Source organism: Cavia porcellus, unplaced genomic scaffold, assembly GCF_034190915.1.
Source record: "Cavia porcellus strain 051 isolate PalLab524CR breed Dunkin Hartley unplaced genomic scaffold, mCavPor4.1 scaffold_19, whole genome shotgun sequence".
NCBI classification, from domain to species: Eukaryota; Metazoa; Chordata; class Mammalia; order Rodentia; family Caviidae; genus Cavia; species Cavia porcellus.
The window spans coordinates 25242106-25267608 of record NW_026947502.1 but is presented as its reverse complement, the minus strand read 5'-3'; the positions used below and the strand labels follow the sequence as shown (position 1 = coordinate 25267608).

General features: G+C 33.0%; 1 protein-coding gene across 9 annotated transcripts in view; it reads right to left on the bottom strand.

Moving 5' to 3' along the window:
• Positions 1 to 25503, bottom strand: part of Ranbp17 (RAN binding protein 17) — a 353366-nt gene that overhangs the window by 92124 nt on the left and 235739 nt on the right. For 7 of the 9 annotated variants that reach the window (XR_010041092.1, XR_010041091.1, XR_010041093.1 and 4 more), the window contains 5 exons: positions 20075 to 20134; positions 11673 to 11746; positions 10742 to 10822; positions 1303 to 1366; positions 1103 to 1211 (listed from right to left, as the gene is read on the bottom strand). Coding sequence is in view for 6 of the 9 variants with exons in the window: in XM_063230765.1 (XP_063086835.1) it covers positions 1103 to 1211; positions 1303 to 1366; positions 10742 to 10822; positions 11673 to 11746; positions 20075 to 20134 (388 nt within the window). In the remaining 3 variants the exon portion in view is untranslated. The remainder of the gene's footprint in view (positions 1 to 1102; positions 1212 to 1302; positions 1367 to 10741; positions 10823 to 11672; positions 11747 to 20074; positions 20135 to 25503) is intronic. The other 2 variants (XM_063230768.1, XM_063230771.1) reach the window with 2 other exon arrangements.

Below are 25503 nucleotides of genomic sequence, written 5' to 3'. Positions count from 1 at the left end.
AACGTCCATATTGTTTTCCAAAAATGGCTATGCTTAGTACTTTTGAACAAATTCATGAAAGCCTTTTTATGCATTTTCTTCCAGTATATGTAATCATACCAGTTAAACAGTACAATACTTGCTTTTTCACTTCATACTATCACAAAAAATTTTATGCATGGTCCTGTCTTCAAATCATTTTTTATTTTAAATGAAAAAAACCCCAATAAAAACAATGGTACAAAATTTCAAAACAAGATTATAGGACAGTCACAATGGTTAGCACCTTGTGCATTGTTATCTTCAAAGTAGGTGCTCATATTACAAGATACAAGCACGAAAAACTCATCAAACAATCTAGCACAAATTTTTCCTTTCAATGAACTAATGGCAGTTAGTAGTGTAACTGTCTTAACTATTTTGTGGATATACAAATCATCATTTTTAATGACTATAAACCATTCCATTAAGTAGGTGGCTAGTCCATAATTTTCTAATCCCTGTAGGACAGTGATAGTAAACCTCATAGACCTTTTGATGATACAACAGTCTGCTGTAGCCTGTGTGCCACAGGTTCACCACCACTGGTGCAAACAAATAAATTCTCACATGAAAGGTATGGAGCATTTGAAAGATAACCATTTCTAATAAGTTACATCAAATACCCTACTAGTATCGCACTTGTTTATTCAAACAAATACAGAGTCCACCAAAAAAATGTATACACATTTCAGGAGAAGGAAAACAGTATGACGTTGTTTCAACACATGGTGTTACTGTTATATGAGGGGACTCTAGAGGATGTCATATTTTGCAGAAAACTCACCACACTGCTGGCCCATAGAGAAGAAAATGAAAATGCACCTGTAGCAATATCAATGACCAGGGTTACCCAAGCAGCAATTTGTTGTATTAATGTCTGGAAGTTAATGGCCACCATTTTGAGCACCTCTTGTAATTGCAGAGGTCAAAGGTAACTTGTATTAGTATTATGATGTCTCAATAAATTAGTATAAAGATATTTATGTAAGTTTTTCTTTTCCTGAAGTGTGTATACATTTTCTGGGGCAGACTGTGTATACTGCTGATCCTTTATTAATTGAGCTTAAATTCTTAACCTTACCTAGATCTACCATCAGAAGGCGAGTGAGGGCTGTGTAGAAGGTTGTTCGGCACCTGAAGTCATGGAGACTGTAACTGTCATTGATGCCAAGAAAGGGAAAGTGTTCACTCTAATGAAAGCAAAAGAGCATCCACAGTTACTAATAGTTGACCTAAACTATCCAGAAAATTCTAGGCATTAATTAAGGAATTAAGACTTACCGTGTGATTTTTTAGCATGAATTTCACAGCATCTATTTTCACAAGTTTTTTTAAAAGGATATAAGTAATAGAAGTTAAGGAATCTGGGAAAATATATTTGTCTTACCAATACAAAATTAGTCACAAAATAACACCAAACTAAAATGGCATTAATTTCTACTTATGAAGAAATATGATTTGAATATTCCTATAGAATGGCTTTCATTGTTATAAATGATAATCCATTATTAACCAGTGCAATTACTTTTCCTTATACATATTCTAGTTATGGAATGGAAGAATGAATTTTATAATTAAAACAAGAACTCTTTTACTATTAAAGTCTTAGTGGAAAATTAAAACTGACCCGTTTTACATTTTGGTTATAACTTGAGAATTTCTTTTTACTTAGTGTTATTTTATAATAAAATAATTATAAAAGACCCATAACAGGCTATCAAGAAAGAAGGAATTATTCAATTCTAAGAAACAATGAGCCCGGCTGGAAATCTTAGATCAGAACACAGTTAGGAAAATACAGAGGACTGCATATCCTCAAGTGCTGAAGGATAGTTTAAAAGAACTAATTTCTCAAGTGCCTATGTAGAAGGCATTTTTCAGGTTATTTCACCTAATCTAAACAATTACACTTTTAAGTATTATTTATTATTTCTCTTTTATAGAAATAAGAGAAGCTCAGAGAATTTAAGTTACTTGCCTAAGCAAGATTACACAGATATAGGTTGATAGTGTTAAGATCTGAATTGAGGTTTGACTCCAAAAACCATTATTTTATAGTGTGTCATATTATCACCCGAACAGCTAAAATTCTGAGAATAAAAGTTGAGCAATTTATAAACAAGAATAGAAGGCCTAAATAATATCTAGTGTGATGTGGGTCCTAAGCTACCTGTTTGGTATGCACAGACTCTCTTTTCTTACTTTATCATAGAAATGTGTTCTCTGTTACAGCTGTTCCCTATAGTGCAGCTCGTGTCTTCTTGAGAACTGTAACACTCAAACATGGCTCCATTCATGCCACAGTGAACACTGACTATGTTCTGTCTCATTATCTCCAAATTCAGAATTCTGTTAGGTTGGCTCTGTACAATGGCACTGAAATGCCTAATTCTGAGTTTTAGTTATTCATGTATGTGTCTAAGAGGGTAAGAAACACACCTGAATACAAGTCAGGAAACCTGCGCTCCTGGCTGCCTACATCATTCAAACAGCTGAATGAGCCTGAATAATAATACCCTCAGCCTGTTTGAACCTCAGCTACCCTCTCCCAAGTAAGGATGAAACCTACGCTCTGACTAACTTTCAGGATTGCCTTAAAAATCAGAGGATTGAGAGGTTTTGCCAACTATAAATCAGGCAAGAAAACATAAAGATGTAGAGACTTTTATACAATGTGTACTACTTGCAAAGCTAATTCTCACAGTTGAAAATGGTAGTATCATATTTATTTTTCATATGAGAAACACACAGCAAATAAACAGTAAATAACCTTCAAAAAGAGAGATATAACCTGGAGTGAAGTCTCTCTGAAACTAAAGTAACCGTTACAGTTGCATAGTAAGCATTCATATTTGGCTCACCTTACTTTCTCTTAGACTAACTTTCTAATGGCAGGGGGTGTATCCATTCATTTTCCTCAGTGCTTTGCTCACGTTGGGTAGTCAATGCATTGTGTTCTAAAGGGCAACATGATCAGAGCTGATAGCTAGCGAGTTTTCTCCTGTCTAAAGATGGCAGATTTGATGATTTTCCAAAATCATCAATCACCAAGCAGAACTGTCAATCAAAGTTCACTCAGTTGTTTAAGAATGAGGATCAATAGACTTAGAAATAGCTTAAGTAATTACCCAATTCAATGCTCTTGAAATTGCAAAGTCAAAAGTGACAGGATCTAAGGGTAATATGAATGCTGCCATTATCAGGGACTATCTTGTCAGTGATGCTAATAAACAGTAAGTCATGTTTTGACAATAGAATATTTATGGATGCAATAAAGAGAACATTCACAAGAAGAATCTTATCTGCCAAAGACAGTAGAACTGCATCTGTGTACTCTGTACCAGGGCCAGCCTCACTGCCTTTTAATTATACCCTAAAGAAAAATGATTAAGAATTTTTACTTTTTTAAATACAGAAAAGAATTTGAATCCACTGGAATATTTGCATTCTTTTGCAGGAATTCAATTCCAAACTAGTTATTGCCTTAAGATTTGTAATGTTAAAAAAAGCATGTAAATATATCTTTATGATCTTTGTACTTTCATCTTACTCTCTAAAAAATTAGGGTTATTATACAGTGGAAGCATTTGATGAATTATGCCAGGACTAGGTTAGATTTCAGAGGCCTGCAGCTCACAGCAGTAAACATGGTAATGATATTAACTGCATTATCAACAATATTAGAAGTCTTGAGTACTAAGAGTTTCTTAAAGGTCACACATGAATCAGGTAAATGGTAGAGTCAAGACTGAAATCCAGGTCTGTCTTGACTCTAATGCACAAGCTGTTTTCACTGTTTTACCATATCCACTTGATTCAAAAGAGGTTAGTGTTTGTTCCTCTAGAGATCACTAGCTTCTTGAAACACAACTGAAACTAAAACCAAGTCCCAGAAAGGTTAGAGAAATCTTTTATTCTAAAAAGAATCAATTAATTAACATGCCACTATCACATCCATTTCAGCAAAGTCCATAGCCTGATCTTTTAAAATTACCAGGCAATTCTTGTATCTATGTGATTATAAAACAAAACGATGAAGATGGTCTTATTGAAAGCTACCATAAACAGTGGGGGAGAAAGGCAAGAAAAGATCAAAAGAATGGTGTACCCTGCAGATGGCCAAAAATTCTGAAAATGTAAAACTAAGTTATCTAAGGAGGATAACTTAGTTGAGAATAAATTGGTTTCTTAAGTTATGGAAGTACGACGCACTTTAGTGTAGCACTAAATACAGCTTCAATTCACAATATCAAACCTTTACTATCTGCCATATTTCATCAGACCTAAAATGCCACTGATTTTCTAAAATATCTATGCACTACTAAGAAAGAAAAGCAGAATTTAAAATACTATCAACCATAAAATAAATTTTATTTGCAAATGATAAATTTGTTGTTTTAGAAAGTTATTTTAGAGTTGGAATACCATGCTACATATTCACCAAGTACAAGACAGTAGATAATGATACTGATCTAGACAAATAATTAAGTGACACAGATATTCACAAAGAAATAATGCAGACAAAGTTAGATTCTGATAATAGAAAAAAGTTCAAGGATAAGAATATTACATATCAAAAATTACTTTAGGTAGATATGGCTACTGAAATACAAAGTAGGATTATGCTTATGAATGCTACCTGTTAAACTAAAAAATTCAAATAGGTATAATCAAAATGAACCATCTTAAGTGATACTAATAGTTATTTACAAGGTGCAGGAGTTAAAGTTTACTCACTTAACAGTTGGACAGATAACACTTGGACAGATAACACTATATCCTAAATGTCTACTACACATGAAGTTTTAGAAACTATACAAGAGGGGAAAAAGTCATAATCTCTAATAAATTATAACTTACAGTAGGAGGAAACAAGACTAGTACAGATATCCTACATCCATATCTAGATAGATAGATGAGAACAAGTGCAGGAACACTAAGAAAAATAAGATAATGGTAGAGAAATAAAAAGCAATTAATATTTACTAAACACTAAATAAGGATTAAAACTATTTTAGGATGGCTTTACTAAATCTTTAGCAAGAACTGAAAATTTGAGAAGGATTTAGTTGAGTCTTAAAGCTTCACAAGAATAGAACAAATGGTATTTAGGAAAAGATAATAAAGGGTGTCAAGGAGAAGGTAAAATAAAGTCTCTTGGCCCAAGTATAAAGTACAAATTATGATTGTGTGGTGGATCAGGAAATTAGCAATAAGAAATCAGTAGGTACTATTAAAGGACTCACTCAAATTCAAATCAACAGTTTTACTTTGGTCTAAAAAGCAAATGAAAGTGATTCTGGACTTTTGGGAAGAGAAATTATTAGATCAAAGGAATACTTGAGGGAGGTAATGTTGGGAAGCAAAATTCTAAAAAAAATTGGTGACAGTCTGAAAAAGGGCTACAGAAGAGTAGATTCTCATAGTTGTTCTTAGTATAAAAAATAAATAAACAGAGGAGATAAATTATGTGAGCTTTCCATGGCTTCTAGGAAGCAAAGAAATAAACCAACATTTCTTTTGATGAGAAATGTTAATAGATGTGTGCCTGAGGGATGTATGGTGAAACTAGTTTTATTTAACATTATCACACACCATCTGGAGACAGTGGTATTCAGTTGAAATAATGTGATGCATTTTAACATTGTTTCACAAAAGCAGAATTACTAGTTTATTATAAAATATTTTTCTGTAATAGACATACCCAATTTTACTACTACTTTTTTTTTTTTTTTTTTGGTCTTTTTGAGACAGGGTCTTGCTATGCAATTCAGCTTGGCCTTCGGCTCATTTTGTAGCGTAGGCTGGTTTTAAATTTCCAAGAATCCTCCTGCCTCAGCCTCCCATCCATGCCTGGCTTTTCCAATTTTACTTCCCTTTTAGTTACTTTCTCATTGTTGTTGAAACACAAAGCCTGCCACAATTTAAAAGGAGGGGTAGTGTATATTGGTTTACTGAATTTTCAGTCTGTGGTTGACTGGTTACAAGCAGAAATGGCAGAAGGACCTGAACAGAAGAAAGCTATTCACACCATGGTGACCAGGAAGCAGGGGGAGAAGAGGAGAGCTGGGAGGAAGATCTAGCCTGGGTTCATGAGCCCGCTGACTCACCTCTTTCAACTAGAGCACCCCACCCTCATGGCAAGCCAGCTATAGTGGCCCCGTAATCCAATCATCTTCCCAAATCCCTGGTTCTGAGCACATTTTTGCGGGGCAGGGTGGGGCATCCTTGATTATAACCATAACAATTTCCATCCTTCACTGTTATTTCATTCTAGACCTTTGTTTCATCTTTCATCCTTTATTCTTTTCCTGACTCCCATCATATTCAGAATTCACATCTATGTGGTGGAAAGGGCAGGGACAGGCTAAGGATGCCTGCCTTGCACACTGCTTGGTACACAAAAAAGTCTTACACTTACTGGTCTGTTATAACCTGTATCTAAATAATGTTGAATAAAATGACTTTTTTAAAGTAGTCATAAGCAATGCTACATACCCTTATTGCTTTAGTGTGCAGATTTTCAGAAAATTAGTATATAATTTGAGTTGAAGAAAACAAAAGTGTCCTAATAAAAATTTGACTTGAGGATCTTAAAAGAAATATAGGAAAGGAAATCTGGAATCAGGGTCAATTCTTTAGAATTTAAAACTTGTGAAGGCATTATTTATATTTTATTTACCCTTCTGTCCTGTATTTAGAAAATGCTTAACTAAGTATTTGTTGAACTGAAAGTAGACAATAAGATGAAGTAAGTCATTAAGTATGGAATTAAATTTAACAATCACTATTTTATTCCTACTCAGTGTTAAATCCAGATAAGTCATCAGTCCTAAAAAAAATGTTAAGGTTAACAGTATTAATAAATAATGAATTTGGATAAAATTCATGAATTAATACAGAATTCTTTTCATGGGGTTTGTTTTTAAAAGGCTAAATATACTTTGGATTTTCTTAAACTTTTGAAACATGTGATAAAGGACAATTACCAACAGGGCGCCTGATACAAAATGAAATTTCCTTTCTTATATATCTAAAAGTGAGACATAGTGCTCTAAATTTGGATAAATAATTAAGTTTTCAGAAATAGTCATCAATTGTTTTTCAAAGGAAGAAAACCTTCAACTAATGATTTACAAACAGAATTTTAGATGAGATTTAACACCCTCCTCTGTGAGAAAATTTCTTTTATTGCTCTTGTATCATCTTTATTCTGTCCAATTTTCCCAGAAGCTTCCCTTTCTGATCAGTTTAACAGTTTCACCTCTTTCCCATTTAGATAGAAACTAGAATTTCAGATAAGAAAATATTTCAAAGAAGAAGCAGGATAACCAAGTACTAAACTTGACTATGGAATGCTGCCCTTAGACAGAAAACTCTATGCTGTTAGAAAACTATACAGAATGAAGTAATCTTAAAATTTCACCTGAGAAATTTGAAAATACTAAACAGTTATACAAATGTATTTGCAAAATGTATTATATATGCTCTGTGCAATGAATCTGATAGGAAAACATAAATTTTCCTGCAAAAAGTCAGTGGATTTAAATTTACAATGGTCTTACTACTTAGTTTAAATTTGGTTAATGGCAACACTAGGGTAAAATATTACAGGCTATTTAGTTATAATCTGGGGGTCATGTGATAGCAGTCTCCCCAGTTCTCACATATTGTTTAGAGAACTAGATTGCTATATCTCTAAAAATGCCAATTACACTTCGTTGTAGTGAAGACAAACTCCTATTAAGAACTGCCTTGGGAAAGTACCTGGCTTTCTGTTTAGGACATATAATTCCACTTGCTTATTCACTGACTTTTTTCTTACTTTGGTTGTACTGGTGATTAATCCCAGGGTTCTACCATTGAGCTATACACCCAGTCCTTTTTTACTTTTATTTTGCAACAGTCTCATTAAGTTGCCCAGGCTGGCCTCAAACTTGCAATCCTCCTGCCTATGTAGTAGCCGACCTTAAACATGCATTCTTTCTGCCTCTCCAGCAGCTGGCTTGCACCACCACGCCTGGCTCTACTCGGTTTTCTAATTACTTAAAGGCACAAATTTTTGAGGTATAGTTTTCGAGCTAACTTCAGTTGTATGTTGTGAAAACTTTCAAACTCTGGTCTAATAATTTTTGTCTTTTCAAGCACTCACATTCTGATGCTCACTAAATTTTGAGGCCACTATTTTAAGGCAATTGAAAGTTTTTCAGTGTTTCCTAAAAATGAAAATCTTTTTCAATTTACATTGCCAAATAAATGGTCAGATAAAGTACACAAAAGTTCAGAGATTGGCTTTGGACTCAGAAATTCAGTTAAGGTTCATCTGAAGCAGATAAAATATACAAAGCAAAACAAAATATCTGGAGATATGCATTATAAAGAAATGAAGAATATTTAAAACTTTATTGTATGAAAAATGTTTTTTATTTACTCATCACTAACATCTGAAATAAAAATATTTTGAGTATAACAAATTACATTTCCATTAATAGGAGCCAATAGGTAATTACAACTATTTCTGTAGCTGAAGAATATCATCTTACACAGAAACAATGTATTGCTTTAAAATCAAGATTAGAAAAACATATTCTAATAAAGAAATAGATTGGAAACAACAAAACATACATTAGTCATAACCAACGACTGCACTGAAATAAATACACTACTCACATATTCCATTATGTAAATGAATTCAAAGATATTTCATGACTGATCAGCTAGAAGGGACATAATGATTTATAATTCAAATAACTGAACACTGAAATCAAATTGAGCTAATATATATTTCTAAATATGCAAACCTCAAATAATTGTTAAAAAATATAAATCAAATGTACGCATGTTGAAGTCATTTGTATCTCTTGGATTAAAACACTACAGTTTTAAAACTTATCTAGTAAATTTTCTGAAAACATGATATTTTAATTAAGTTTAAGAAGTATTCAGAAGCAGTAAGCAGCTTGTAAAATAAAAGGTTATAATACTTATAAAGAATATATAGCAGGTATAATGTGATAGAAAAAAAGATCTTAAGTAGCACACAAATAAATTAGGTATTATGCAAATTATACTAAAATAATACAAATCAAACTAATTTCATATTAAATATCCATTTCAAACCCCAAAATAGGGTAAATCTAAACAATAGATATATACTATAAAATGACCAAGGCTTCTTTTCAGATAATATGCTCTTAAAGTAATTCATTGTGAAAAGGCCGGCGTTTGCAATACTAGAAGTACTTATAAGCCACTTCATATGTTAGAAATAAAGAGTATCTCAGCATTATTATTAGAAAAAAAAATACAGGTTGAATTTTTTTAATAAGAAAAAATACATATCTTAAAAAGCCAAAATGACCACTGGAATTGGGTTGTACATCACTTCCCAGTAAAAAAGAAAAACAGCCTAGACAGGTGTAATTTATCATTTTTCTGATTTAATATCAAAGAAATATATTAAAATAATAAAAAGAATCCTGAAATTCTCAAAATTTGTAGTGATAAATAGCCCTCCCTGTCTTTATTGCATTAAACCTACTAACAGAAATATTGCATGGTGGATTTTGCCAGACAAGGACGATTATTTTCCAATAAAAAGTTGCATATTAAATTCCAGCACAAAAGTGGGTGTCTAATACTTTGGAAATCTTTTATGGTTTGCCAAGGAACACAATTTTAAACTTAACTAATACAAACATATTCCTGGAATAAACGTACATTAAAGCTACCCATTTTCAGAATTTGTCCCATTAAAATATCAGCTAATTTTAGTGGTTAACTAAATCAACATTTATTTTTCACTATATCTATGTATTTGATAGCTAACATCTACAAGACAGTCTTTATTGTTATTTATTATCAACTATTATCTATTAAAGAATGATTTCTGTTTTTAGGCTTCAAAAAATTTGCTAATATGGAATATGAAATCTTGTTTTAGAGTATATAAGATGTTGATTTGGTTATCCAAATAATCAAATGAGGAAAAGAAAAATAGTATGGTGATTTTTTAACAGATGGTATTACTCACATATGGGGGATTTTACAGATGTTGTATATGGCAGAAAACTCACTACATCATTGGCCCTTAGAGAAGAAATGGAAAATGCAAGTCCAGCAATCTCAATGACCAAGGTTACCCAAATAGCAGTTTGCCATACTAATAAAAATCTGGAAGCTTTTGAGCATCTCTTGTAATTGTAGAGACCAAAGGTAACTTGTATTAATATCACAAGGCCTCAATAAATTTAGTATTAAAATACATAATTTTTTATTTTCCTGAAGTGTGGTGGACTCTGTAATTGCTCTGAGGAATTCAGTTTTTATAAAGTAATATTTTTAGCATATTTGGACCTTCTTAGTCGCTTTCTTTTACAAAAAGAATTTCTGACAATTATGAAAAACCATGGACTAACATATAAGGTTGCATACTTTCTTATGTAACAATTTATTAAACTGGATGAGTATAAATAAAGTAGTTAAGAATCTATATATCCATGTAAATTTAGTTATGGTTTTGACTGAATGCTTCATAGTATACAACTGTTATAAGCCTTTCAAAACCTATTATAAACCTTTCTAAAACCAGTATTTACAATAAACCTATAAGAAGACTCTTTATTTAAAAAAAATTACACAAGGAAAATAGATGGATAACAGAATAATGTATTTGTTAGGTTGTTAGTATATAGTATTAGATATATAGTGAAAAGGATATCCAACAGAAAGATCATTTAGGAACTGAAGAGTTCTTGAAATTACAGGTTCACATCTTCCCCAGTATTTAAGGTTTGTAACACTAAATATAAAAGAAAAGTTTTAAATAATAAGATGTTTGCTTGTATAGGAAGAATGATTGAAATACACACATAGCTACGTAAATTAGATAACTTAAATAATAAAATGAATAATAAAATGAAAAGCACTACTTTTATAAATTAAAAATACTAAGTCTGTAACCAAGTGAAAGCAGAAGTTACAAAGGAAGTTAAATAGAAGCTCCTAGTTACTGTCAAAAAGAACCGTCAAATTGTGAGTCCAAAACTCACTTCTCACGATTGTATATCTAGCTTTGTTTTCTGCAATCGAGACAGTGCTATCTATCTATTAAATAAATAGATTGCTTCCAATTGCAAATTTAGGCTAAATATACACAGTGACTAAAACCCAGGCTAAATATACACAGTGACTAAAACCCTATGACTAAAACCCAGTCAATTCTACTAGTATTCTAAGTATAATTTAAGGACCTGTCCCATGAATATCTCTCTGATAGTCATAGGTTTCTGTCAAAACAACAAATATCTTGTCTCAAGGCAGTCAGACTTCTTTCAATGATCCCATTTCACACAAACTCTTCAGTTGGTCTCTGAAACTAAGCATTTTCTTTTTAATTAAAAAAAGGCTGCTTAACTGACTTGAAGAGTCAACATCAGTAAATCTTGTAAAACTATGTTTTAATACTGTAGACTATAGGTATATGGATATCTTGATAAATTAAATGTTCTTGGATGGTAAATTTTAAATATGTGAAATTAAGCTTTAACTTAAAACAATGTTAACATTCTAATAATTAAAAATATAAAAATTTAAAGAGGATTAGATTTAAAACATTAGAAGAAAAATTTAAAACTAAAGCAGAAACTCACACTTTTGTCATGAATGTTTCTAGAACGTGGTTGTCATCCGTTATTCCTAAGATTTCTGACATACGGGCATATACCTGCATGAGAAAATTTTATTATTAAAACCTTTATTATTAACATATATTTCAAGAAACTATTCAAATTGAACAAATTAAGATTTAAAGCACTGTTACAGCCACACCAAAACAGGGAGTTTAGAGAGTAAATGAAATATTTAAATTTTCTTTATAATTTTAAAATTTATTAACTTTTCTTCCAGGAAGTACTTCCCCTGATTTAAAATATAAACATACAAAAACATACTCATACACCCATTTTAACTCCCATTATGCCACATAAATTTTTTTCCTTCTCAAGGTGGTAACTTACTCCTGCAAAAGGCTAGAAAGTGGAGTTCCTTAACAAAAGGTTGCAACATTTAAGTGTTTTTTAATATATTCTAGATTTCAATAAAACATCAACTAATTCAAACAAATGTAAGGAAGTTATAAAATAGAGATCTAAAATTTAAGATAAATTAAAGAATTTATAGACATATTCCTCACCTAACCCTTAGTAAATTTCCCCCTAAATGTAGAGGTAGGTCTTACTTTCAAGGTTGAAATTGAAATCCCAAGCTCAGGAATTCTCTGTTGAAAACATCATGCCCTGGGAATCCACTAAGCTTCCAATTAGGGATTGTTGGTTGCAGAGTTTGGGGCACAGTACTTCAGTCTCAACCTAAGCTTCATTAGATTTAAAAACGTATTTCCCATTTCAAGTGGGAAAATGCCACCAGCAGGCAGTGGAACATTTCCTAACAGCCTGGCAGAACTGAGAGGTGGGATGACACCTCTACTCCCCGATGCTCTGGTGTGATTACAGGTCAACTCTGCCAGACAACAGCTGTAAGGGATTTCTCTGTGATTTCACATGATTGTGCTCTCTCACTTTCTGATTTGCTTATTTCCTAAGTATGACAACTGAACAGCTAGTTCTTGCCTTTTGTTCATATTTAAATACTAACCTGACATAACTCCAGAAGTCACAATGGTATGATAAAAATCATAAGGCATCCCCTAGAGTTATAGGGTCAGACAGGAGTGGGAAGCTGTTCTTTAGAAAAATCTTTCTAAGATTTTTCTTTGAATTTTTTATGAGTATATGTTTGTTATACGTGATTAATACATCTTTTGTGGGAAATTCATATATAAACATATCTAATTTTGATCCTGTTTATTTCCCCTTTCCTTCCTCTCTTCCCCTACCCCACATTTTAAACACTATTTGAATCAGAAGCTTGTGTTCAAGCTTTCAACATAAGTCTTATATCTGGAAGACTCCTCTTTAGGTTGGGAGGGTGAATAAATGGGAGAGAAGGAGGGGATAGAAGAGGGGAACTGAAGAGAGGGCAGAATGGTGAAGAGAAGCTGGAAAAACAGAGAAAGGAAATCTGACATTCAAATTTCTCTCGTCTCTTTTGCTAACTATTGAGCCCTATAGGAAAGCCTTTCAATGATTATCTGTAACTTTGCCCATGAGAGCAGATCTTCATCTCTCTTTTTTTTCTTTCATATCTTCATCTCTTGAAAGAGCGAAATGATCAATCCTAAGGAGTCTGGAGCAAAAGTAGAGCTTGGGAAAGAGAACTTAGGTTCTACCAATCCTTAGTGATCAGAAATCTTTAAGTACAACACAAGGGCTCAGCAGAAGTGCATGTAGAAGGAGAAGTTTCTTTAGTTTACCATGATGCAAAATCTCTAATGGATTGGAGTATTAGAAATGGGACCCTTGGAAAATGAGATATTTATATCATTTGTGGCACACAATCTTTTCCCTCAGTTTCAAGCCACAGTGAAATACTAAGGGATCGCTAAGATTTTTCAGACAATTTCAGATCTCTGAAAGTGTTCGTGTAGTCTTCATTTTCCATGATTTAGTTTTCTTCCTCCTCCTGCCTTGATTCCCACTGAAAGCCATCTCTAGAGGACTAAGTGTGCTGCATTCTCCTCTATGTTCCCTTAACATCTGATCCCTCCCTCTATCATGGTGCTTTTCACCTATAATGATTTGGCTGTCCATCTCCCTGCGAGCTCCTTGACAGGTGATACTGTGCCTTATTCTTCAAGTTTCAATATCTAAGATGGTATTTGTCAAGTTTCAACTAATTGTGTGTTTAACGTGTAAGAGTGAAAATCATGGCCTGGATCCAGTAGGATTATATATAATGTGAGTATTATGCAATGAAAAATGAAGGATTTTCCTGTTACACATATATACTGATTTCTATAAGCAAAAGCTGAGTCATAAATTACAAAAGAAAAAGAAAAGCAGTTACAAAGAATAGCATATATATATATATATATATATATATATATATATATATGTATTTTTTTTTTTTTTTTTTTTTGTCTTTTTGAGACAGGGTCTCGCTATGCGGTTCAGGCTGGCCTTGGGCACACTTTGTAGCCCAGGCTGGTCTTGAACTTGGCACAATCCATCTGCCTCAGCCTCCCAAGTGCTGGAATTACAGGAGTGTGCCACCACGCCCAGCTAGCTTATGAATATGAATATCTAGTAATTGATTACTGTGTTTATCTTTAAACTTTATTTTAGCACCCCTTGTCAAATAAGATCTTTCAATCAGCCTAGTTTATAAAATCAGACAATACTGGGGGACTATACACTTTGCTCTTTTCCATAGCCACAGATTGTGCCCTGAACTCCAACTACATTTTAAAGGTAACTTCATTTAATGAAGATGAAAACATGAGTGGGTATGTTTTAAATTAGCCCTGCTTTAACTCAAAGCACAAATTCCCCTAAACATACATACAGGATCATCTTTGTAGTTAAATAAAATTAACCATAAATTCCATGTTTTTATATACAGACTTTTAGAAAGGACATGATCATGTCATTATCTCAAGTGGCTTACCTTACTTTATTTTATAATCTCTGTTATCTCCTGGTTAATTTTCTTGTTTTGCAGCACCTGATGACTATATTTTTGTAGAATCAAATTTTACATTTTCAGACTACAAACACTACCCTTTTAAGGTAAAATTCAGAATTAATTCAAATTCATTTGAACTATGCCATATTAAATAATAAAAGTATAATAACTAAAATGTAATTTTTAAATTAAAAAAATTTTAAACAAATACATCTTTTAAAATTGATGGTTCCATGTAGGAGAAATTTTTCTGTTGTGACCCTAGCATTAAAAGAGGGGAAAATTCAGGGGCCAGGTCTGTTGTGCTTTGCTGTCAAAACAGTTTCTTAAAGCATCAGATTTGAACCAATAATATACTTCAAAAAACAGACAACACTGACACATGGCAGTGCTTTAATCCACAATTATCCTTGTAACTCCCACCATTCCTTTTATCATCCATTAGCTTTGATTCCCATTATCCCATCTAGAACTGTGTCAACGTTTTTGTCCTTGGGGATTTCTCTCCACTACTAGGATCTGACAGTCAAGCTTGAGTACTAAACAGGATCATTACCTCTTAAATCCACTTATCTGATCTACTGAATAGCAAATTGAAAAGCTCATTAAGAGCAACAATCTGATTTGTTTTCTCCTGTGACACAGTCATTTAAAATCAATGTAGGATTACAGCATTTCTTTTAAAAGACTTACATTTTCCTAAGCACCTTTTCCTTCAGCAAACATACAGATAATACGAAAATTTCTAATATTTAGAATTTAATTATACCATAGATATAGATAATTTGAAGCTGGGAAGTAATGTATTTGATGAAGAAATGATTATCATAAAGCACAAGTCAAAGAAAATTTTCTAGAGAAAGTAATTCTAATGCAACAGTTTTAATACTTTTCTGCATCTTTTATTACTTCGCCAAAAATGTTTTTATGATACCAAGAAAAAAACCACATCACAGTAACCATTTTAAGGAATTGCACAGAAGTTGGCCCAGGGACTCAAGAACTCATTCTCAGTTCACAGATTTGTAATCTTTAATTTTGCAAACTATTAAGATAATCTGATCATAAAATCTAGGCAAAAAAATCTAAGTATGAAACTAAGCCATTAGCCATTCTTCAGAGAAGGGAGGACAACAGATGACATCAGATAGTGACTAAGTCAGAGATGTACACATTATAACCAACTTTTTGCCTGCTTCACTTCAGTGCTTTACCCTTCTTTACTTCTTAATACATCTGCATTTCTTTATTGGTCTCCCTGTGAACATACATAACATTCTATAATATTTTATCTCAACCATGTGTACTATTTAATATGTATTTGTTAAATGAATAAAACCAGTATGAATGTCAATGCAATATTTTTAATCAAAGAAAAACAATATATAAAGCATATTTTTGTTTTGTAAAAGGTATTTTCTAATGCTATATTTAATATAGTTGTGGAGAAAATTCTCCCTGAAGATTTAGAAAGAATTTTCCTTCTTTAAAGCTTTCTTTAGCACACTCATTGTTGCAAACTTGTTGTGCAACTGAATAGAGCATGGTCCTCCATGTACTCATTTTCCATGTAAATATATGTTTCCTCCACTATTTCAAGCATTTTCTCCTGGAAGGCAGGGAAGTATCAGTTCCCTTAGTGCTCAGAATATTGTTTGACAGATTTAACAAAGGAAAAGAGTACAGATTCTGGTTTCCAAGATAACTACATTTGAATTCTGGATCTGTCACCAAGTAAATGTTACCGAGAATCTCTTTGAATCTTGGTTTCTTATCTGTAAATCAGACATAATGATGATGATGATGATGATGACAATGACAACAATGACGATGATAACAATACCTAGTTTATATGTTTTGGAGAAGATTAAACAATGACTTCTAACTCAGAGCTTGGCATTTAGTGGTTACTTTCCTTGCTATCCTCTTTCATGGACTTTGTGAATATCTGGTGCAAAATTATCAAAAATACCTTTTCAAGAAAAGGTTCTTCAAATAACAAAGAGGTAAGAAGGTGCTTTTCTGGAGATTTTCACACAGCATATATATAAAATAAAACACTTGAAATTTGCATTAATAATGCTGAAATTTTTTATGTCAGGGATTATATCTGTTAAAGGTATAGAGAGGAACTTTTTCAGAATTTCATGATAAAAACCTAAGTCCTTTCTAATTCTAAATCATCATTGCCTTAGAAAAACTACCCACTTAAATTTGTTTGTATCTATATTTTCTAGCTCTTTAAATGCAGGAAGCTGTTAGAAATATGAGAAATTGTTATTATTGCAGACAAGAAAAACATGGTTCCTACAATAACTGTTTTCATTAGTTTGTTTTCTTATTCCTTTTTGTTGTACTGCAAACATTCTTTTAAATTTCAGAAAAGAGTATTTAGATATGTATAATATTTCAATAATTCAATATATTCCCTAACTTCTGAATTAATCAAATGACAAACTCTGCCTCTGAATTTGCAGGTAGCTTTGATGATCTTGTATGTCATTTTTAAAGGGAACCAAAACAAGACAAGGGAATAAACATGTAAATAATAACAAGATTCTGAGTTGTAATTTTAACTTGATAAAGAATGAAAGCATGTATTGTGATAATTTTAGAATTGCTTTCTTTTTCCAGTTTTAATCCTTAGTGTTGGGTATCTGCAGAATTGTCTCTAACATTCTGGTTATAACTTTGAGAAAACTAATTATGTCAATCTTTAAAATTGAAGTAGATTATAGAACTGGGAAACCCAGAATATTAGTTCCTAAAGGTTGTATGGATATATAATGACAGTCACAAAAATTCAATAACAGCCCTCTATGAAATGTACTCAAAAGCACCCCATGAAACAAATTAAAAAGAACAATGAATCTCTTATTCTGTGCAAATAAGAAAATAAGAGAAAATACTGATTCTATAGGCTTTCATAAGAGCAGTCATAATGAATTAAGATTTTGGATAATGAATTTTCAGAAAATTGCAGTAAGTTTATACCCTTAGGCCTTCTATAAGTGTTTAAGATGTTGTAAGTTCTCAAAGAGCTTTAGAATACTTTAAGCAGGCTCCATACAGAAAATTAGGAATGCTGTAGAAATCAACAACATTCTGCCATAAAATGTATTTTCCCTGAACCAATATCTTCTCAAAAACTCATACACCAAATAATATAGAAACTGATACAAGTATGTCAAACTGTTGTGAATTTTAAGGTAGTTTCAACTTACTGAAATAACTTACCAATTAAGGTTTTAAACTGGTTATCATTTAGTAAAACAAATTTGTCACTGGAAAGGTTACATTATAGTGAAAAAACTTCTTTAGCAAGAAAATTTCAAAATTGAACTTGAAAGCATTTACGAATAATAAAGCAATTTTCATATTTTCATGTGGGATTTCCTGGTCTTTTGAGGTCCTTTAGTAATTTCCATAAGGAAGATCCCCCAAAATAAAAGACATGAGTCGCAGAGGGAGGAGGAGAGATATAAGTAGGAAAAGGGAGCACTACTGACTTGCATCTAAACTATTTGGAAGATACTGAACTCTTTCATTAACATAATGAAGCAGAATAAAGCATGAACATTGCAAGTAACTTACCACCACTCAAAAGAGTTAAAGGTACAAACATCGCTGCTGCATATTAAATACACAAACAATAACGAGTAGATTCTTATTAATCTTACCTAATTTTTCCGTAACATTTAAAATAATATCACTAAACGTAGGACTGAAATAAGACAAATCTTTGTCAGAATTTAATTTTAAAACCTAAATTCACATTAAAAACTAAGTGGTAAAAGGCAAGAGATCTGCTTGCCATAATCAGAAGAATATAGAAGGGCATCTGATAAAGAAAAGCTAGCTATGGAAACATAAAGTAAGTTAAATGTTCATTTCGATTAGAATATCCGAGCCTACCATCTGTGGGCCATCTTGCTAAGGGAACATATACCTAACAAATCTCTTAAGAGGCATTCCTAATCTGCTTGAATAAGCTTTTGTATAAGAAAACGGAGCATCCAGTTTGGCCTCATATTTCCTTTGCTCCACATCCTGTGGCACAAAGCATGAACTCAGCAGGCCAGGGTGCAGGGCTGCCTGCTGCTTGTGATAATCCCCTCTCCCATTAGGGGCCTCCACTGATGCATGGCTAAGAACATGTTTCCTCTTTTGCTTGCACACCAGTGGGGTGTCCATTCCTGACTTGGGCCCAAATCCAGACTGCTAAGGAAGGTAGAAAAGTTAGAAGTTTCCAGATGCTGTCAGACACATTTCTGGATTAGTTTTTAAACAATCATTAATTAGAAAGAGAAATATAGGTGTAGAGTGAAAAGTACGAAGATTGGTAATTTTGGAGATTCTTTTCCTCCCACCTCCAGCCAGATTTAAGGTCTAACTACCACCTGTTCAACAGAAGTTGGCTGTTTGCCTCATTTTCCTTCAGGGAGCCACTGACTAAGAATCTTCACCAGCATGAACCTAATGCCTCCCGACAGGCCTTCTCTAGCCAAGAGGGACCCGGGTTGAGAGCACCAGTTATTGGTCACAGGATACACAGCCCACAGAAAGACTCCTGTGGCGCAACCAGCTGAAAGCCAACTAGAGAAGCTGAAGAGTGTACATTTGTCTTGACACAGCTTTGCTCATGCTGGCTGCCAACTCACTCCATGACTTGGGCCAAGCTTCTGTTAAACTAGTTTTCTGTGGATAAAGCCATGGTTTAGCCCTTGTTTTATATATAAATATAAATATATATATATATATACATATATATATGTGTATATATATATATATATATATATACACACACACACATATATATTATATTCCCAAATCCAAAAAGAAGTATCATGGGTATGGCACAAGACTATGGGAAAACGGCTTGACACTGGTATTGAGACCATGGTTTGAAGGGGCATTTGTAATTCTTTGTAATAGCAAATTTTCAAGACAATATGATTAGATTTTAGAATAAAATAGTTGATGTTAAACTATAGAAGAGGTTGATGGTAGAGGTGGGGAATAGGCACTAAAATACTGTACTTATTTTAATACCCCATACCTTTTAAAGTTGTCAGAGAGAAACGTTTTCTGGCACAAAGGACACATGTGTTCTGGATAGCATCAATAACAGATGATACTCGATGTAGCTATATACAACTTTATCCTTTCAGGTATGAGTAACTGGTTAGAACTGGCCACTCAGAAACGTCATAAACAAGAAATTTTGTCTGCTTTTCACATATGATCATACTAGAGTCTTTGCAATTAATAGTGCTTATAAGCTATTGAATATTTGGCTTTAAAACATACACACTGTAGGACTGTATAATACATAAAAAAGGAAATCAAGACAGTGCACCCTACACTTATTACTGTGCTTGTGCCTGTTTTAGTAACAAGAATATGGGGGATGTAGTGAGACAAGCATACAGACTGGTGCTTCACCACTGTAACCAGTAACTCAACTCACCTTAGCTATTTTCCAAGCCTTCTCTGGAACTCTGGATACATCACTCTTCAGGCGTACAACCTAAAAAGCACAGAATTTAAGGACCTAACACCTGGTGCCAGGGAGAAGAGAAGAGCAAATGGCCCTCCCAATGTCACATACAGGGAGAAAGTAAATCAAGATTGGCTGTCACTTAAAATATTCTTAGGTCATTGATTTTACCTGGAGCCTGTGAGCAAAGGAATAGTGAAGTTCTGCACAAACTTTAGATATGTTTATATGGATTACAGTAAGTTTGCTTCAATGCAACAATTTAAGAGACCATTTACCAAAGGCTATCTAAAAAAGAACAAAGCATAAACAACATTTGCCAGTCCTATTTTTACGAATGCCTTAGTATTATTGTTTTTCATGAGACACATTATACAAATATGGCAAATAGAACTAATGGTGTAAGTAGGCTAAGCCACCTTCTGATGGGCAACAATGCATTTTAAAACCAACTCATTTCTATAGTCATTCAGAAGGTAAGTAAATCATATTTAATCTTCTATCAATCTAATACACAACACAATCTACCAAACCCTTTGTAAAGGCACTGTAAACTACAGCCATGGTGGATATATTAAGGTCATTACCAGGTTCCCATTAGTATTTTTAGCAACCTTATTTTAATGAGGCATGTTTCCTATTAACTATTTGTGTCCACGTTGACACTCTTAAGTCAGGTCTCATTTCCTCTATGTAAAACAACTTATTTATTTTCCTCTCAAGGATACTTAACTCTCTAAGAAAAATGTGTTATGAAAAGTACAGAAATAATGGCTCAAGGATTGAAGTGGGTGTTAGTGACATATTTTATGACTGTCAAGTCCATTATTTTCATTATATTCTTAGATTTTAAATAAAAACTATTCTTTTCTAACATTTAGTTTCTCTGTCACACTAGTCTAATTAATGAAACTTTAACTTACCCAAATGCAGTGAAACACAGTTCACCTTCTAATGGCCTATTAACTCACTCAAATATTAATATCTGGTTTTTAACTCAGCACAGGCAATATTTGTAGCAATAAGCCAAATCTTGTTTCCATTTTTGTCTTCTGTGCTGAAAATTTGTTAAGATGTATGCAAAAGCCCAACAAGTAGACCAAGACAATACACAGAAATACTGTATTAAGGAAGCACCCTCTCTTCTTATTAAGACACAAAGGAGCAAATTTACTGCATACATATTTTAGGTAACTTCAGCTAGGAGGAAACAGTACAATGCTTAGTGTAAAGGACATGAAGTTCTGAGTGAGACTACCACTTGCTAGGTTGGCACAGTGTGTGGCAGATAACAATCATTCTATAAATATTTTTGTTTAGTGAATTAATTCTGTAACTCCAGTTATTTAGTCTCTCAGAGACCCAATTTCTTCATTTGTATGATAGAAAGAAAAGTTAAATAAAGAAGGAGGTAGTCTATGAGGTAACTGGGGATAGATTCTGAAACCCAAGACTTGTAGAAGTCTGCTACTTACTGAGTGATTCTGAGTAAGTTGATTTCTCTTTAAACCTTAGCTTCTTAAAATGTAAACTGAGGATGACAGTAAGACATAATTTATTAAGTTTTTAAAAGGGTGAAAATAGTTAATTTATGTAGAACAGTTCTGGTCCACAGTGAAATCTCTCTAAGTGTGCACTATTGATATTATTGGCATGTGCCAAAATGATAGTCCCTTTTTTCTTCTTTATTTGGATCAGATGCTAGAACTTATATGTATTTTCTAAGTTGGCATGTAAATAGCTTTAGTAATGGTTAAAAAGAATGGTTAGCTGGGATAAAGCACTAATGAAAGGTAGCATAACTCCTAATCTTATATAATGAATGTAGTCTTTGAGCATTCCCCAAAAGTAGAAGTAGGATCAAGAAAAGCAATGGGAAAGAAGATAGGAAGAAAACAATGGGTCGTGGTACCTGGTGATGTTTTTCTCAAGGAGCCATCTGAGTCACTTAAGTTTACAAGTTTGAAACATTCATTCTTAAGTTTCTGAGGCATCATTAGTCCCTACTTCACATATTCCTATAAGTTTTCAACTCACTGGGTAAGCAGATGATTTACACTGCTATGTTCATTCAATACATTATCATCTTTCCAATTCACATCAATGAGCTGAGTCAATCCAATTCTCAAAGTTTTTTTTTTTTAAAAACTGAATTAATACATAGACAAGAGGTTTTAGAACATCAATAGAGTTTTAAATTATTAAAAGGTTTTGTGTGTGTGTGTGTGTGAGTATGAGTGTGTATGATGGGCCACCAAAGGGCATTCTTTCACAGTAAGAACAGAAAGAGCCTACCTTTCACATAGAAATACAATGTTTCTGATCTCTAACTCTGGGTTCTGTGTCACTGCTCTATTGTAGCATGGATTATATCAAATACCTAGAATCTAGCTTAGTTCTCTTGTGATTGATAGCTCACTAGGACTGCAAGTTCAATCTGTGTGGCAGAACTGAGGTTTTTTCCCCCTCGGGAAGTAATACTAATATGCAGATGAAAGTTGTAATGTTGATTTTATCAATGATCACACTCTGAAAGTGATCATGACTGAACTTAAACATATACATACACAGGCACTATAATGTAATAGAAAGCAAACAGGATGTACAGTAGGATGATTTTCAAGGTCTGCCACTGAACAAGTTTTAAATTTTCTGACATTCTGATTTTTGTTTTATATTCTGTAAATGAAGATAATCAAACCTATTAAATAGAAGATTGTTGAGAAAATTAAGTGAGAAAAAAACTCAGCTAAACAGTTAAAAATGTAGAAATTCAATACAAATTAAAGTTGAAGACAAACTGAATTTGAAAATGTTTCATATTTATCATTTTATGTTACTTGAAAAAAAAAGAATTTCCAACTTCTAACATGAACATTTTAATACCCAATGCTTTAAACTTTAAGAAAGCTGAAGAGTATCATGTGTCAGGCAGCTGCACCTCTTGGCGTGTGGTATTACAGTCCATGTCTCATAAATGCAAATGTTCAAATAAAACAAAAGACAACTGCAAACTTATACCACTAAGCATGAAAAAATTTCTGAGGAGTCAGCAAAATGGACCAAGAAGGAACATGGAAGAAAGTTGCCTTAAAAACTTGGAGATAGGAAAAGACAGGAAGTGGCCAAAAGGCTGAAAGAAGGGAGAAGGCTGGGGTGAAGGAACAAACAAAAATTCTCATTAAATGTAAAATCACCAGTGTACTAAGGTGTTTGTCACATTTCAGTATTTTCTATTATTGTATTGGTTTTCCCCTTAAAGGTTTTCTGCTGAACTTGTGGGGTGTGAGAAATTTTCCATGAAAATGCATTTCCAATTTTGCAATGGGAACCCATCAGAAAATATAATTCACATTGGAGAAAACTTGTTTAAAAGCCAAGTTGGTTAAACACATCTATTCAGTGAACCAAGGGATACTGGCGCTAGGGAGTTATTCAGGCCTAGGGGAAAGCAAAATCCCAATAAGTATGCCAAATGGGCTTTTATATTTCAAGACTCCTTCAACAAAAACACTATGGGAAAATAAAAATTAGGAAAACACTGAACTTAACTAATTTAAATGCTGAAAAATATTTTACATTTATGTTTTATTACCAAGTGCTTTTCCCACATTTGTCCCAAGGCAGCAGATAAAGCGCTATAGTCACCATTGCTATTACTAGCAATTGGAACATGCTCTTTGGCAAGGCAGAAATAAGATAATTGTTCAATATAGGCTGGCTTTTCAGAAATACTGGAAGCACTGCCTGTAATTATAGACATCTGTCACTGCTAGCCACTCAGTACTAACCCTGACATCAATATACAACCATAGCACTAAACTGCCTGCAGGCATAGGAATGGAGACCAGATACGCTAGGCAGGCAATCATCTGCTTCATCCAAACTATCTGTCAAAGGTTCCCAACCACAAATAGCTCTTACATTTTGTATCCTTAGGATAATATGTTGATTTATTTTAGATTCTCTAATATTTACAGTCTAGGGCATCTACTAAAATAAAGAAACAAAACTTATGGCTAATGGAGGCAGTTACTGTTGACAGTCATCATAAAAGGTCATAGCTCAACCCACAAATGTTAAAAACTGATGGCAACTTTAACCATGCACTATCATACAGATGTTTCCTTTTGTAGAGGCAATTATTTTCAATAGCAATTCAAAATGGTAAATACAATCTTTCATCAGGCAGTATGTTGCCACATGATCTAATAGAAATGCTCATACTTTAAACCTTTGAGATGTAAAGATAAGTTTTTAATATGGAGTACAGAACAATTCAGATTGTCAGTCTGGGTTTAGCTTTATAGATGTATCTTATCTGGCAATTTTTTTACATATATAAATAATGTGATGCCTAAAAACTAGGAAATGATATCGAAGGATAAAATACTTCGTTAATGAATCAGTCAACTGACATATAATCTTGTTTGGTGTAAAACATATTGAAATGTATATGTGCACGTACCTTCGTATTTTTAAAAGTCCAGAGACATATTATAGTTTTAAATCACTCTCTTTTTCAGCAAATAAACTGAAAATTATAAAGCATTTAGACTAATTAGGAATAAAGACTCACAATTATCATAATGTGTTGCTAAAAACCCCGATATTTCTCGGTCTGATCAGAACAGCCTTTGCTGAAGAAAAACTATTAATTACTGACAGACAGTTAGCTTACAAGTGAGCTGCATTTTAAAAACCTCCTTTAAAATACAATTGCTAAATGCCTTACAGTGCTGTAATGTGAGACAGGTTCAAATCTTATTACTTCACTGAAATTAAAACCTAAGTTTTAATACTGTTCAAGTCGAACAATGATTCCACACTTTATTGCTTTTGAAATCCCTTGATGATCATAGGAAAAAATGCCCCGGAGAAAAAAAGACTGTTTTCGATAAACAGAAAATACAGTTTGCACTCTTAGCCTCTTTGTCATCACAAAAAAAGGATTTAATGCCAATTCTTTAAAAAAAGACTTTTTCCCCACAAAATGTGCACCTTGTGTGCCATTTGTAAAATCAGTTCACTTTCTTTTATTTATTACTGCAGTGCAGCAAGGCAATAAAGAAGCTACCAATAGCTAATAAATTACATGCCTTTTAAAACAATTCTCTTGCTACAAAAACATGTAACTACAAAGGTTTACATTTACATGGTACATCACATGAAATGTCTGTATTTGTGTCATATTAACCATTTTGGCAAATTGTGGACTTTTTCCCAAATTGCTGGCAGGAAAAATAATAATCTGATACACAAATGCCCTCACAACATAAAAATAAATGCTGTTCAAGAAAACTATTCTTATGCTATTTGCACTTTCTAGAAATCCTCCTAAATTTATTTAAAATGTTTTGATAAATTATTTTACATACCAAAAAAGGTACTTAAGGCTT